This window comes from Anomaloglossus baeobatrachus, chromosome 1 (assembly GCF_048569485.1).
Source record: "Anomaloglossus baeobatrachus isolate aAnoBae1 chromosome 1, aAnoBae1.hap1, whole genome shotgun sequence".
Classification (NCBI taxonomy): domain Eukaryota; kingdom Metazoa; phylum Chordata; class Amphibia; order Anura; family Aromobatidae; genus Anomaloglossus; species Anomaloglossus baeobatrachus.
Genome location: NC_134353.1, coordinates 974,573,583 through 974,589,676, shown reverse-complemented (window position 1 = coordinate 974,589,676; position 16,094 = coordinate 974,573,583). Strand labels below are relative to the sequence as shown.

General features: G+C 52.0%; 1 protein-coding gene across 1 annotated transcript in view; it reads right to left on the bottom strand.

Annotated features, from left to right (window-relative positions):
- The window catches only part of LOC142303032 (myosin-IIIb-like), a 73,345-nt gene that overhangs the window by 42,880 nt on the left and 14,371 nt on the right, over positions 1-16,094 (bottom strand). The window contains exons 2-3 of the mRNA XM_075344135.1: positions 13,525-13,590; positions 2,210-2,334 (exon numbers count right to left, since the gene is read on the bottom strand). Coding sequence (XP_075200250.1) covers positions 2,210-2,334; positions 13,525-13,590 — 191 coding nt within the window. The remainder of the gene's footprint in view (positions 1-2,209; positions 2,335-13,524; positions 13,591-16,094) is intronic.

Here is a 16,094-nt window from a genome sequence, read left to right as displayed (position 1 = left end):
TGATTTTTTCCCTCTTGAACCAGGCCTTGGTTTTCTTGGCTGTGTGCTTTGGGTCGTTGTCTTGTTGGAAGATGAAATGACGACCCATCTTAAGATCCTAGATGGAGGAGCGGAGGTTCTTGGCCAAAATCTCCAGGTAGGCCGTGCTATCCATCTTCCCATGGATGCGGACCAGATGGCCAGGCCCCTTGGCTGAGAAACAGCCCCACAGCATGATGCTGCCACCACCATGCTTGACTGTAGGGATGGTATTCTTGGGGTCATATGCAGTGCCATCCAGTCTCCAAACGTCACGTGTGTGGTTGGCACCAAAGATCTCGATCTTGGTCTCATCAGACCAGAGAACCTTGAACCAGTCTGTCTCAGAGTCCTCCAAGTGATCATGAGCAAACTGTAGACGAGCCTTGACATGACGCTTTGAAAGTAAAGGTACCTTACGGGCTCGTCTGGAACGGAGACCATTGCGGTGGAGTACGTTACTTATGGTATTGACTGAAACCAATGTCCCCACTGCCATGAGATCTTCCCGGAGCTCTTTCCTTGTTGTCCTTGGGTTAGCCTTGACTCTTCGGACAAGCCTGGCCTCGGCACGGGTGGGAACTTTCAAAGGCTGTCCAGGCCGTGGAAGGCTAACAGTAGTTCCATAAGCCTTCCACTTCCGGATGATGCTCCCAACAGTGGAGACAGGTAGGCCCAACTCCTTGGAAAGGGTTTTGTACCCCTTGCCAGCCTTGTGACCCTCCACGATCTTGTCTCTGATGGCCTTGGAATGCTCCTTTGTCTTTCCCATGTTGACCAAGTATGAGTGCTGTTCACAAGTTTGGGGAGGGTCTTAATTAGTCAGAAAAGGCTGGAAAAATAGATAATTAATCCAAACATGTGAAGCTCATTGTTCTTTGTGCCTGAAATACTTCTTAATACTTTAGGGGAACCAAACAGAATTCTGGTGGATTGAGGGGTTGAATAATAAATGACCTCTGAAGAAACTTTTCACAATTTAAAAAAAAAAATAAAAAAAGAAAACATTCTTTATTGCTGCATTTCACACTTCCAGGCTGATCTACAGTCCAAATGTCACAATGCCAAGTTACTTCCGAATGTGTAAACCTGCTAAATCTGCAGGGGGTTGAATACTACTTATAGGCACTGTATAATGTGCTGTATACGGAGGTGACCGATATACATAATATGCTGTATACTGAGGTGGCCGATATATACAATATGCTGTATACTGAGGTGAATGATATATAATGTGCTGTACACTGAGGGAATGAGATATATATAAAAAAATCTATGTGCTGTATACTGAGGGGACTGATCAATATAATGTATATTGTGCCCTCCCCCACTATACTGCGCACCCCCAAGTATACTGTATACTGCGCCCACTGAAGCTCTGCTGTAACCTACTTCTACTGCGCCCTCTACAATGCACTGCCTGAATCCCTCTGCACCCTACTGCCTTCAGTGTACAGTCATGGACAAACGTTTTGAGAATGACACCAAAATTATATTTTCCGATGATCTGTTGCCCTCTGGTTTTTAATTGTGTTTGTCTGATGTTTACATCACATACAGAAATATAATTGCAATCATTATGAGACCAGAAGGTTCTATTGACAGAATGAGTTAATGCAGCAAGTCAATATTTGCAGTGTTGACCCTTCTTCAGGACCTCTGCAATTCTCCCTGGCATGCTCTCAATCAACTTCTGGACTAAATCCTGTCTGGTAGCTGTCCATTGTTGCATAAGCAATGCTTGCATTTCGCCAGAATTTGTTGGTTTTTGTTTGTCCACCCGTCTCTTGATGATTGCCCACAAGTTCTCAATGGGATTAAGATCTGGGGAGTTTCCAGGCCATGGACCCAAAATCTCTATGTTTTGTTCTACGAGCCATTTAGTGATCACCTTTGCTTTATGGCAAGGTGCTCCATCATGCTGGAAAGGCATTGTTGGGCGCCAAACTGCTCTTGAACAGTGATCACTCTTTATGACATTCTGGAGTATATGCAAATTGCCATTAGAAAAACGTAAGCAGTAGACTTTGTAAAAATTAATATTTGTACCATTCTCAAAACTTTTGGCCATGACTGTACTGCACCCCCACCCCCTATGATATCTCACACCTCCCCCACCCTATAATATCATGGCCACAGACAGTACAGTTCCTCCACAGCCCCCAAGACCCCTGTTACCTCCTGCCCCCACCTTATGACGATGCACTGATTCCTGGAGGATGTTGTCGTCTGCAACTCGTTGTAGGCGCGATCAGCAACTGCGAATATATGAGGAGGAAGAAGACGAAGCGTGCGGGAGCTGTATACATCTGACACCTGCGGAGAGAAGAGGGGCTACAGTCACACCGAGAGCTGCTGCCCAATCTCTGCCCAAAAGGGCCAATAATTACAGATAACAACCTTTGGAAGTTCGGTTCGGCAGGTACAGTCGAACCTTAAAGTTCAGTTTGTGACCCCGACTTGATTCAAACCTCAGTAGAAGTCAGTAATTGGGCAGTTTGAGGCTCCACCCACATGCTGCCAGCCATACACAGAACACTTCCGGGGGAGGATGGGCGGAGTCTCCCCCTCTCTCTCTGTCTTCCTCTCTGTGTCTCCCCCTCTCTCTCTGTGTCACCCTTCTCTCTGTGTCTCCCTCTCCCCCTCTCTCTCAGTCTCTCTCTGTCTGCCTCTTTCCCGCTCTGTGTCTGTCTGCCTGCGAGTCTCTGTCTCTACCAATATCTTAGTACCTCACACATGAGCTTCTTATACTATGAATGTACTTTGTTCCAATAACAACCAGTCACAGCTCCTATTAATCATACCTCCCAACCGTCCCGGATACAGCGAGACAGTCCCTCTTTTGAGCCTTTGATCCAGAGTCCCGCCCGTGAGGCTGTTTGTCCCGTGGCTCCGCCCACCCACTGTAGCCCCGCCTCGCTGTTTCTCCCTTCTATTCATTACAGAGCCGAGCGCGCACCTTGAAACTCCTGTGACTGCTGCTGAGGTATGAATCACCCCCTGCAGCAGAGCCGCCCCCCCCCCCTCCCCCAGAGCGGACATCCCCAGCCCCGGAGCGGATCCCCTGCACCAGATCCGACCCCCCCCCCCAGAGCGGACATCCCCAGCTCCGAAGCCTGTGTTTCTCTGCAGCTGTTCTCTCTGATTCCCCGTGTGTGGCTTCTCACTGCTGCAGACACACGGGGAATCAGGAAGCTGAGGAGAAAGTGCAATCACACTTATCTCTCCTGCAGATAGCACTGGCCAGTAATAACCTATGCAGAGTGACATCTGCAGGCTTCTATTAGCTTACCGATCAGTGGTCTCCTGCCTGTGGAGCTGCTGGGTCCTAGCTGTCCAACAGCTTCAGCTCTGCTTTATCCTGACTCCCCTACCAGTTACAGGGAAACTGTCAGCAGAAATTTAGCAAAAAAAAAAATAAAAGATTCCCCTCTGCAGCTCCTGGGCTGCATTCTAGAAAAGTTCCTATTGTTATTGTGCCCCCTTTGAAACCTAAAAAAGTACTTTATGAAGTCTTACCTTTTTGTATCCAAATGTTTTTTTATGGTCACGGAGGCGGGCTGTCTGGCGTCCATTATTCCCCCTCCTGCCGCTTTACGCAGTCCCCCATTGCTCATTTCCATACATGAGGACGCCCTCCTCATGTAACTGTCCTCCCGAAGTTTTGCGCATGCCCAGTGCCACTCTCGCGGGACTGAGCACTGTGCAAAGTGTGAACGCTTTTGAGGTGATTGCGCAGGTGCGAGATTATGGGCGGCGCTGTGATTGTCATCAGCAAAGTCATCCAAGTACCTGCCCATAATCTCGTGCCCGCGCTTCTCCCTCTGACTCCACTGTTATGCGCAAGCACTGGCCATATGAACCATGTTACCTATTACCGTGGGCACGAGATTATGGGCGGCGCTGTGATTGTCATCAGCAAAGTCATCCAAGTACCCGCCCATAATCTCGTGCCCGCACTTTTCCCTCTGACTCCACTGTTATGCGCAAGCACTGGCCATATGAACCATGTTACCTTTTACCGTGGGCACGAGATTATGGGCGGCGCTGAGATTGTCATCAGCAGCGTTATCCAAGTACCCGCCCATAATCTCGTGCCCGCACTTTTCCCTCTGACTCCACTGTTATGCGCAAGCGCTGGCCATATGAGCCATGTTACCTATTACCGTGGGCACGAGATTATGGGCGGCGCTGTGATTGTCATTAGCAGCGTCATCCAAGTACCCGCCCATAATCTCGTGCCCGCGCTTCTCACTCTGCCTCCACTGTTATGCGCAAGCACTGGCCATATGAACCATGTTACCTATTACCGCTTGCACGAGATTATGGGCGGGTACTTGGATGACTTTGCTGATGACAATCACAGCGCCGCCCATAATCTTGCGCCTGCGGTAATAGGTAACGTGGTTCATATGGCCAGTGCTTGCGCATAACGGTGGAGGCAGAGTGAGAAGCGCAGGCACGAGATTATGGGCGGGTACTTGGATGACGCTGCTGATGACAATCACTGCGCTGCCCATAATCTCGCGCCTGCGCAATCACCTCAAAAGCGTTCACACTTTGAACAGTGCTCAGTCCCGCGAGAGTGGCACTGGGCATGCGCAAAACTTCGGGAGGACAGTTACATGAGGAAGGCGTCCTCATGTATGGAAATGAGCAATGGGGGACGGCGTACAGCGGCAGGAGGGGGAATAACGGACGCCAGACAGCCCACCCCCATGACCATAAAAACAGATTTGCATACAAAAAGGTAAGACTTCATAAAGTATTTTTTTAGGTCTCAAAGGGGGCACAATAGCAACAGGAACCTTTCCAGAATGCAGCCCACGAGCTGCAGAGGGGAATCTTATTTTTTTTTTGCTAAATTTCTGCTGACAGGTTCCCTTTAAAGGGAACTTGTCAAGTGCAATCTGCACTCAGAGCCAGGAGCCGTTCTGGGTACATATTGCTATTCCCTGCCTAACTGTCCCTGTATACGCTAGCATAGATAAAGGCATCTATAGAAAAAGTATTTTTAAAGATCTTATATCTTATGCTAATTAGCGCGGGGACTAGTCCCAAGGGCGTTACTTCACTTGGCTAGTCGGCTCACATAGCGTGTGAGTACTCACACAGGGGCGTAATAACATGCTAACATGCTATGTGAGCCGACTAGCCAAGTGAAGTAACGCCCTTGTGACTAGTCCCCTGCTCATTAGCATAAGATATAAGATCTTTAGGAATACTTTTTCTAATGATCTCTTTATCTATGCTATCGTATACAATGACAGTTAGGCAGGGATTAGCAATATTCAGCCAGAACTGCTCCTGGCTCTGAGTGCATATTGCACCTCACAGGTTCACTTTAAAGGGAACCTGTCACCAGATTTGGGGCCTATAAGCTGCGGCCACCACCAGTGGACTCTTATATACACACTAGAAGGTGGCCCGATTCTACGCATCGGGTATTCTAGAATTTACGTATTGTGTAGTTCATGTATGATTTTTGTTATATATATATAGATGTTGTTGTGTGTAGTTACCAAGTGTTTGTGTAGGCGCTGTACATGTTCTGGGTGTTGTCTGGGTGTGACGGGGGTGAGAGCGGTGTTGTATGTGTGTTGCGTTGTTTGTGGAGCGCTGTGTGTCTGTAGCGTTGTGTGTTGCGCGGTTTGTGTGTGTGTGGTGTGTTTTGGGGGGAGGTATGTTTTGTGCAATGTGTGTGTTGTGCGGTATGTGCGTATATTTGTGTGTGCCGCGGTGTTTGTGTGTTGGGTGTTGTGTGTGTGCAGCGTTGTCTGTGTGTGTAGGTGTCTGTGTAGGGCAGTTGTTTGTGGTTCCCAGTGTGTGTGTGTGTGTGTGTGGTGTGTTGTGCAGTGCGTGTGTGTGTGTGTGTGGTGTGTTGTGCACTTCCCATCGTGCTCCATCCCCCATGCAGCGCACTCCCCATCGTGCTCCATCTCCCATGCTGCGCACTTCCCATCGTGCTCCATCCGCCATGCTGCGCACTCCCAAACGTGCACCATCCGCCATGCTGCGCACTCCCAAACGTGCACCATCCGCCATGCTGCGCACTCCCAAACGTGCACCATCCGCCAGGCTGCGCACTCCCAAACGTGCTCCATCCGCCAGGCTGCGCACTCCCAAACGTGCTCCATCCGCCATGCTTCGCACTCCCAAACGTGCTCCATCCGCCATGCTGCGCACTCCCAAACGTGCTCCATCCGCCATGCTGCGCACTCCCAAACGTGCTCCATCCGCCATGCTGCGCACTCCCAAACGTGCACCATCCGCCATGCTGCGCACTCCCAAACGTGCACCATCCGCCATGCTGCGCACTCCCAAACGTGCACCATCCGCCATGCTGCGCACTCCCAAACGTGCTCCATCCGCCAGGCTGCGCACTCCCAAACGTGCTCCATCCGCCATGCTGCGCACTCCCAAACGTGCTCCATCCGCCATGCTGCGCACTCCCAAACGTGCTCCATCCGCCATGCTGCGCACTCCCAAACGTGCTCCATCCGCCATGCTGCGCACTCCCAAACGTGCTCCATCCGCCATGCTGCGCACTCCCAAACGTGCTCCATCCGCCATGCTGCGCACTCCCAAACGTGCTCCATCCGCCATGCTGCGCACTCCCAAACGTGCTCCATCCGCAATGCTGCGCACTCCCAAACGTGCTCCATCCGCCATGCTGCGCACTCCCAAACGTGCTCCATCCGCCATGCTGCGCACTCCCAAACGTGCTCCATCCGCAATGCTGCGCACTCCCAAACGTGCTCCATCCGCCATGCTGCGCACTCCCAAACGTGCTCCATCCGCCATGCTGCGCACTCCCAAACGTGCTCCATCCGCCATGCTGCGCACTCCCAAACGTGCTCCATCCGCCATGCTGCTAACTCCCAAACGTGCTCCATCCGCCATGCTGCGCACTCCCAAACGTGCTCCATTCCCCATGCTGCGCACTCCCAAACGTGCTCTATCCCCCATGCTGCGCACCCCCCATTGTAATCCATCCCCCATGCTGCACCAGCATCAGCCTCTCTACCCGCAGCATCAGCCCCTCTCTGTCCCCAGCCTCAGCCCCTCTCTGTCCCCAGCCTCAGCCCCTCTCTGTCCCCAGCCTCAGCCCCTCTCTGTCCCCAGCCTCAGCCCCTCTCTGTCCCCAGCCTCAGCCCCTCTCTGTCCCCAGCCTCAGCCCCTCTCTGTCCCCAGCCTCAGCCCCTCTCTGTCCCCAGCCTCAGCCCCTCTCTGTCCCCAGCCTCAGCCCCTCTCTGTCCCCAGCCTCAGCCCCTCTCTGTCCCCAGCCTCAGCCCCTCTCTGTCCCCAGCCTCAGCCCCTCTGTCCCCAGCCTCAGCCCCTCGCATCCACTCACACACACCCGATCGCATCCACTCACACACACCCGATCGCATCCACTCACACACACCCGATCGCATCCACTCACACACACCCGATCGCATCCACTCACACACACCCGATCGCATCCACTCACACACACCCGATCGCATCCACTCACAGACACTGACGATATCGCACATACGCGCTGATACTCACAACATCCGGACATACCACATGCCTCTGGCCATGTGATCCTCCGTCAGGTCCTGGAAGATCACAACAGCACAGTATCGAGGCCGAGAAGCAAGCGATATCGCCGGATGCTGTGAGTATGTGGATGCGATGTGTGTGTGAGGTGTGTGTGAGGTGTGTGTGAGGTGTTTGTGAGAGTGAGTGCGATCTGATGTGTGTGTGTATGCGTGTGTGTGTGCTGTTATGTTTGTGCGTGTGGAAGTCGCGCCGCTGCAGGACCTTGATTTACTGGTAACTATGCAAGCATGGTTACCAGCACAACACGTCCCCCGCTCGCACGGGAGCCCACACCAGCATACGGCGGCGGCGTACGCTGATGTGGGCTCCCGTTGGGGAGGGGGGAAAGGGGGGGGGGGGGGGAGTACAGTACTCACCTGGGATTCGTGGCTCCGTGACCGTGTCAGTTCGGGCAATGCGGGGGGGGGGGGGGGGGCGGGAGCTAACGTCTATTGCGTGAGGGGGGGCGGGGCGTGGGCGAGTTGCCAATGCCTGCAGGGTGCCGGGGCGAGAGGCCAATCCGTGTGGGGGGGCGGGGCCATGGCGAACCCAGCGGCCAATCAGCTTTGTGTCACCGTAAGGACATGTCACGGTGACACTGTCACCGTGACACAATTTTGGAGCATGACAGACAGACAGACAGAATAAGGCAATTATATATATAGATTCTAACATGCTGTATACATACCTCCTAACCATCCCGGATACAGCGGGACTGTACCGGATTTCAGCGAGTGTCCCGGTGTCACGATCGTGAGGCTTTTGTCCTGTGGCTCCGCCCACCCGCTCTCTCCCCATCTGACTTTCTCCCCCTCCTAATGCACATGAGCAGAGCCGAGCGCTGCTTCACTGCTCTGGCTCTGTGGTGCCACTATTCCCTGGCTGCCGGCGCTTTAAATCGGCACCTGCAGCTCAGCGTGCACTCACTGCTCTCAGTTGAGCTGCTTGTCTACGGACATTCATCTGTGGGCGGAGCTACCGAGCAACATGCTGAGCTCTGTCTGTCGCGGGCGGGGAGGTGGGTGTCGGGCACACTACGCTCACCCCTTCTGCTCGGGTCCGGCAGCTGCTCAGTGATGGCTCGAGCTGTGGGCCGGATCCCGGGGTTTCTCGAGCGACACTCCTCGCCCGTGAGTGAAAAGGGGTTTGTTGGGTGTGGGGATGATTATTGTCCGTGACGCCACCCACGGTTGTGGTGATTGCACCACCGCTGCTCAGTATGGGGCTCCCGGGGATGGTGTTGCGGAGCAGCCAGGTGTTGTGTTGCCCCTCCGTGGGTAGGGGTTGGTGATCCCGGGGCCCGGTGATGGTTCGTGAGGTGCGGGGCCTGGTGGGCGCAGGGACGCGGGGGCAGCGCTGTGCCTTGCGGCACTGTGGTACTCACTCAGCCTGAGACATGGACACAGTTTGTACGGTAAACCAAACGGCTGGTAGGACGGTCCCACAGACGGCTGCACCTGCACTCCCGGTAGGTGACGGTGATGTCCCTCTTCCTTGCACCTATGTTTGACTTGTGGTAGCGGTGGATTCCCTCCGGTTACCCGCTCCCCGACTGCAATCTGGGCCGGAGGAGCTCTACACTTTGCCCGCAGGCGCTGGCCCTGAGAAAACTGGTGCCGTGGCGGTGGCGGTGTCTCTCTGCTTCAGGTTGGGCTGTTGCCTTCAATCGGGACTTGGTTGTTGGGGGATCTGCGTCCCCGTCACTGACGGATTCGGCAAATTTGGCGACTCCTAGCCTTGCCGGGGTCCGAGAGGCCCCTGCCCTGGTGCTGACTGTCCTTCGGAACACTGCTCCAGACCACCGGGCACACAGCCAACGGGGTCCTTCCAGGAACTTCCAAACGGTCCCCCTCCAGACAGTCACCGCCGTTGCTGACCTTGCTGATCTGGCCCTACACAAAGCTGGACCCTTCAGGCTTTCTTTCTCTTCTGTCACTTCGCTTGCTTTCCTCCTTTTCCACTTTTCTACTTTCACTCTCACTTTGCTGTTTACTTTCGCCCTGTCTAGACTACTCCTCCACTCCTTCTACTTCCTCCTCCAAACTCTATCTGCACTCAAGCCCTGCCTGGGCTAATCTGCCTGGTTTTCCCGCCTCCAGAGTTGTGAGCTCCTCGGTGGGCGGAGCCAACCGCCTGGCCCACCCCCTGGTGTGCATCATCAGACTCCTGGAGGAAGGCAACAAGGATTTCTGGTTAGCTGTGATGTGCCTACCTGGAGTGTGGGGTGTAGTGGTGTGTGACCTGTGTCCCCTGGCTTGCCCAGGGCGACACATGTCCATAGATGAAGAGACTGGAGGAAGAGGAGATGCAACACCAAGAAACACTGTATGTGACCCCCCCCCCACCTACCCAGAGCTGTATGCCCCAGCCCCCCCTCACCAGATCTGTATGCCCCTTAGCCCCCACACCAGATTTGTATGCCCCCCAGCCCCCCCACCAGATCTATATGCCCCCCAGCTCTGTATGCCTCCAGGCCCCTCCCACCAGATATGTATCCCAGCCCCCCCTCACCAGATCTGTATGCCCCAGCAGCCCCCTCCTCACCATAGCTATATGCCTCCAACCACCCCCCCACCAGATCTGTGTGCCCCCCAGCCCCCACACCAAATTTGTATGCCTCCATCCCCCCCATCGGAGCTGTATGTGCCCCCAGAGCTGTATAAGCCCCAACACCAGAGCTATATGCTCCTTAGTAATATCTATGCTACCAGTAATTTGTATGCCCCACAGTAAAGTTTATTTCCCCCAGTAATGTGTATACCCCTTAGTAACGTGTATGCCCCTCAGTGAAAAACACAGACGTTCTTCACTGACGTGTTAAACACGCATATGTCCCTTCATACTCCGTGATTCACGGTACACAGTGGTTGTCCATGTGCAATCCATGATACGTGATCCGTACTCCGTGATTGCACATGAACATATACTCACCTGCCCCCGCTCCTGCTCTCCGTGGTGCTGAAGAGTTCCGCGATTCAGCATCCAGCCACCGCTCTCTCACCTCTGCAGCTACTTCCGGGTTGGCTCTGGCTGCATAAATGAATATGCATGCCATAATGAGCCGGGCAGGAAGAAGCAGAGAGCAGCTGCCGAACTCAGCATCGCTGGAGAAGGGGAGTTGAAAAAGCTTTTTATTTTAAATGTCCATGTTTTTCTGGTACGTGTTTCACGGATCACACCATAGTGTGGTCTGTGGGACATCAGTGATGCCAGAAAAAAACTGGACATGTTTCTGTGCGGTATTCACGGATATGCATGTACGCCGCACGGAGACACGGTCAGTGAAAAATCACTGATGTGTGTGCAGACCCATTGATTATGATGGGTCTGCATAGGTCAGTGATTCTGGTACGTATAAAAAGTAGCACATACATACCAGAATCACTGACATCTGAAACAGGCCTAATATGTATGCCCCTCAAGTACTGTCTATGCCCCCAGCCCCTCCTGTGCTGACTATACGGTAGCCCCCAGCCCCTCCTGTGCTGTATATACTGTAGCCCCCAGCCCCTCCTGTGCTGTATATACTGTAGCTCCCATCCCCTCCTGTGTTGTATATACTGTAGCCCCCAGCCCCTCCTGTGCTGTATATACTGTAGCCCCCAGCCCCTCCTGTGCTGTATATACTGTAGCCCCCAGCCCCTCCTCTGCTGTATATACTGTAGCCCCCAGCCCCTCCTGTGCTGTATATACTGTAGCCCCCAGCCCCTCCTGTGCTGTATATACTGTAGCACCCAGCCCCTCCTGTGCTGTATATACTGTAGCCCCCAGCCCCTCCTGTGCTGTATGTATATATATATATATATATATATATATATATATATACAGTGTATATGTGTGTGTGTATATATATATATATATATATATATATATATATATATATATATATATGCCATGTATGTATCACAAGGGAGGATGGGGATTTTATATATTAGTATATAAACCCCCATCCTCCCTTGTGATACATACACAGCGGTGTCAGTGTGTACTGTGCGTGGCTAGGTCTGTTAAAGTGATGCCATGTGATCACATGCCGAGGAGGAGCTGGATAGAGACAAGCGGGGTAGGTGAGTGCTGCTGCTGCCGGCTTCCCCATATTATTACCTCCAATGTCTGTAAATGTATGATGTATATATCTATGTATGTCAGTGCAGATGACTGTGTATAGATTTGTCTGTTTATATGTATTTTAGGGAATTTGTCTTCAAATATGTACCGTATATGTGCCTATGCCTGTGCCCACGATCAGGACTCACTGTGTCCTGGAGGCAGCAGGTCCTGACCTGCGGGGCTGCACGTCTCCTCCGCAGGAGAACGCAGCTGCCTGTGCCCACAATCAGGGTTCAGTGCGCTGTGGTCTCCTGCTGTGTTCTCCCTACGGAGGACGCATGCAACTGCAGCAAACAATTGATACGCTGCAGTCTGGAAAGACGCTCCGCAGGTCAGTGTTTGCTGCAGAAAAAACAAGCACAGTGGGCACGGGATTTCTAGAAATCCCTCCACTGTGCTTGTACTGTACAACGCAGCGTTTTGGACACAGCAAAAACACGCTACATCCAAAATGCTGCAAATACTGATCGTGGGCACGCAGCCTTATACAATGTGATCAGCAGTGCTGAAAAGGATTGGATGTGGGCGTGTCAGATTGCAAAATGGGTGTGGTTAGGGGCGTGCCTCTTTCTCATCTTTAAATGTTGGGAGGTATGTATTAATGACTTGTAGCTCCCAGCTCCGTTGACTTTAATAGAGGCAGGTTTTTTGTCGAAAAACTAAAAGGGCAGGGTTAAATTTTCCCCTCAAAACATACTCTATGACGTTCCCCGAGTCACATGCGACGTTGCGGATTTCTTTAGCGGACACACACACACACACACACACACTTACATATTAGATTTATTTTGTTTGTGCATACTGCACCTGATCACGCTGATTTTACCCCCAATGTGCGCCAATCACACACTGCACGCGGCTCACACAGGGCTGAGCAAAGAGTGTACCAAAGTACCAAGTGTACCCAAGCACAGCGCTTCTCGCTTCAGTGGTTTACTCTCGTAACTCACTGGAACTTGGAAGCCGAAAACTCTGGGGGGTTTTTAAGGACGGTTTCCGAACCCGAACCGCGAACCTCAGGCTCGCTCATCTCTACCAATAATCATCCAACCACAGCAGCTTATGCCTCTGCTACTGCAAGACAAACATCACTCCTGTCCTCCAGAGCAGCACTCACTATTCTGCGGTTACATCATGTCTTATCCTCCAGTCACCTGCAGAGCTGCAGTCACTATTCTGCTGTTACATAATGTCTTATCCTCCAGGGCTGTAGTCACTATTCTGCTGTACATTGTGTCTTATCCCCCAGTCTCCTCCAGAGCTGCACTCACTATTCTGTTATATTATGTCTTCCCCTCAGTCACTCCCAGAGCTGCAGTCACTATTCTGCTGTTACATCATGTCTTATTCTCCAGTCACCTCCAAAGCTGCAGTCCCTATTCTGCTGCTACGTGGCATCTTATCCTCCAGAGCTGCAGTCACTATTCTGCTGTTACATCATGTCTTATTCTCCAGTCACCTCCAAAGCTGCAGTCACCATTCTGCTGTTACATGGCATCTTATCCTCCAGAGCTGCAGTCACTATTCTGCTGTACATTGTGTCTTATCCTCCAGAGTTGCACTCACCATTCTGTTATATCATGTCTTCTCAGTCACTCCCAGAGCTGCAGTCACTATTCTGCTGCTACATGGCATCTTATCCTCCAGAGCTGCATTCACTATTCTGCTAATACATCCATCAAGGTGCTGCCCCCCACTCGCCACATGCAGCAGAAGAGAAGGCCTGGTGGGAGGTGCACTGCCTCTCAAGTGCTCTGGGGTTATATATTTACACAGGGGCCAGGACATTTCTAGATGAAGCTCAAAGTAGAGACAATGATAAGTCACCTCCGGTCCATAGAGAGGCAGCATCTGCAAAGGGTTAACTGCGATCAGGATGTCCCCGATGTAGGTCTGTGGAGAAAGAGAGAGAAATGGGTGATTAGAGGTGAAAGCACTCCTCACAGGGGGCCAGGGGGCATGTAACATGGCAAAGGATCGAGGTGTGTACTGGGTATGGGGTATATATGTGCCACCCAAGTGCCAGCAGCCGGGCTGCTCGGATCCGGTTCCGCGGTGGCTTGAGGGTCTCCGGACCCGGAGGTCGTGCAGCCTCTCAAATGAAGGGGGTATTTACAGGGGATGTATTAAGAGTTTGTGATGCCACCCGTGGTATATGGTAATTGAATACCACCGCTGCAGCTGGGAGTACCCGGGGGTGATGGAATGGGGCAGCCAGGTGTTGTGACTCTCCATGTGTATGGTGGATGCCCCAGGGCTCGGTGATTGAAGGGGAGTGCCGCTGGATGCAAAAGGGTCACTTGCGTACTCAGTCCATAAAGCTGACAACTAGATAAACCAAAGTTCTGGACACCGCTGCTGCTGAGGGGAGCTTAGTTCGGGTCCAGTCCCCAATGGTCCTACCTGGTGATCCGTGACCTGCCTCCTGGCACTAAGTTTACTTCTTTGTTGGTCCCGGTAGTATGAAACCTGCCGGGTCCGGCTCCCCACTATAGCCAAGTGTGGGAGCTTGCTCTCAGGGTTCACGCTTGGGATTTTCTGGCCCACTTTGAGTGGAAAGTCCTATCACCCTCGTTGCGCTAGTACCCCGATTTTGGAGCGGGTGGGAACGGCTCTTGAAGACTCCGTTCGCCTCGGGTAATTATCGGGTTGCCTGAAGCTACTCCCCGACCTAGGGTCCACGTACCCCGTTGTGCCTTGATCCCAGCCCGGTGATGGTGCAAGGCCGCTGGCTGTCCTCCTCGACAGATCTGTTCCCCTTGTCATGATCCTCTGCGACCGGGGGTCCAGCTGCTCTAGGCCCAGACCACCGTCTGCCACCTAGATTGCTTCCCAGGAGCCCTGCTCCTGACCTCCTCTCACTTTCACTCATCAGACTCGACTCTCTTCCTACTGACACCCTTGACCTCCCCTCCCCAACCCCCCAGGTGGGCGACTATTCCACTCAGGCCATCCACTGGTGTGTCTTGTGGGTGTGGTGCAGGGTGTATCTAGGATTTGATTAGCTGATGTAGGCAACACCATGTAGTTAGGGACCCATAACCAAGAAGGAGGTGGATACGGCACGGGAGGGCAGATTGTGCAATACCCTGTGATGACCTGATAGTCCAGGGGCGTCACATATACACCGGGACGGAGGATCGGGGCGTGCACTGGGCATGGGGTACATACACCGCGGCGGTGGTCGGGGCGTGCACTGGACATGGGGTATATACCAGGGCTGTGGAGTCGGTGTTCCTTTTGGTGGAGTCGGAATAAAATAGACCGACTCCTAAAATATATAATAAATTGGGGACAGTAGTGCAATGCAGAATGTGATGAATATTTTTTCAAAGGAATTTGGGAAAGTTATGAAATGTCCTATAAATGGCTGTTCTATTCCTGGTCTAAGGCTACATTCACACAGCGGTTTTGCTGCGTTTTTTGAGGATACGTTTTTAAGCTGCAAAATCAGATCAGCTTTTTAAAAAACCGCATCACCTGAAAGGTTTCTGAGCTCATAGATAATGTTTTCAATAGCAAAAGCAATTAGAAAAACGCCACAAACTGACTGCTCATTCTGTGTGAGGATCCTCACAACACGATGTGTCTGAATGTCCTATCTTGAAACCCATTGCCTTTGCTGGAACGCCCGGAGTCACTGCATTTCACTGCAAAGAATAGATCCGCAAAAACGCTGTGTGTGACTGTATGTAGCCTGAGGATCTAGGCTCTTAGTTGAGATAAGTCTGTGCTGCCCTTGAGCACCAGTGAAGCTCCTCCTCTACAGGCAAGGGTAAAAAGTAACCACACTCAGAAAGAAGGAAGGCCACACTCATCTCAGAACTGCTGGAGTGAACAGGAGAACAAGAATAAGGTCATTACTTCTTAAATGCAAACTTTCAATAAACTGTGCATAAGTCAATAGTCCAGTATACTGCATGTCCTCTCTGTATGCTTGGTGCTGTTTTTTTCTTTGAGCTCATGTACGTTTGGGAGGATAGCTTCTATACAATATACAGGGAAAATACAGCAGCAGGATTGATGAGGACTTCTATGAGGACTTGTATAGGTGTAGAAGTTATTAGCTCTGTTATCAGTTTCTTTGCTTCCTCCGTCCCCTCCTCTTCATAGACTGAAGCAATCTGATGGGAAACATTTAAGGTCCAGTCACACAACAATATCGTTAACGAGATCGTTACTACGTCACAGTTTCCGGATCGTTGTTAAATTGTTGGTGAGATCGTTGATGAGATGTCAGTGTCTGTTTTCCCAACGACTTTAGTAACGATGCAGCCCCCTGTATAACGATCTCGTTGGTCGTTGGGACCCTGTCACACAGCAGCTATGTAACGATTCCGACCTCGAATAGGGGCGTAGTGTTTGACGCTGTAGGCCACTTAGGCATGCATATGCGT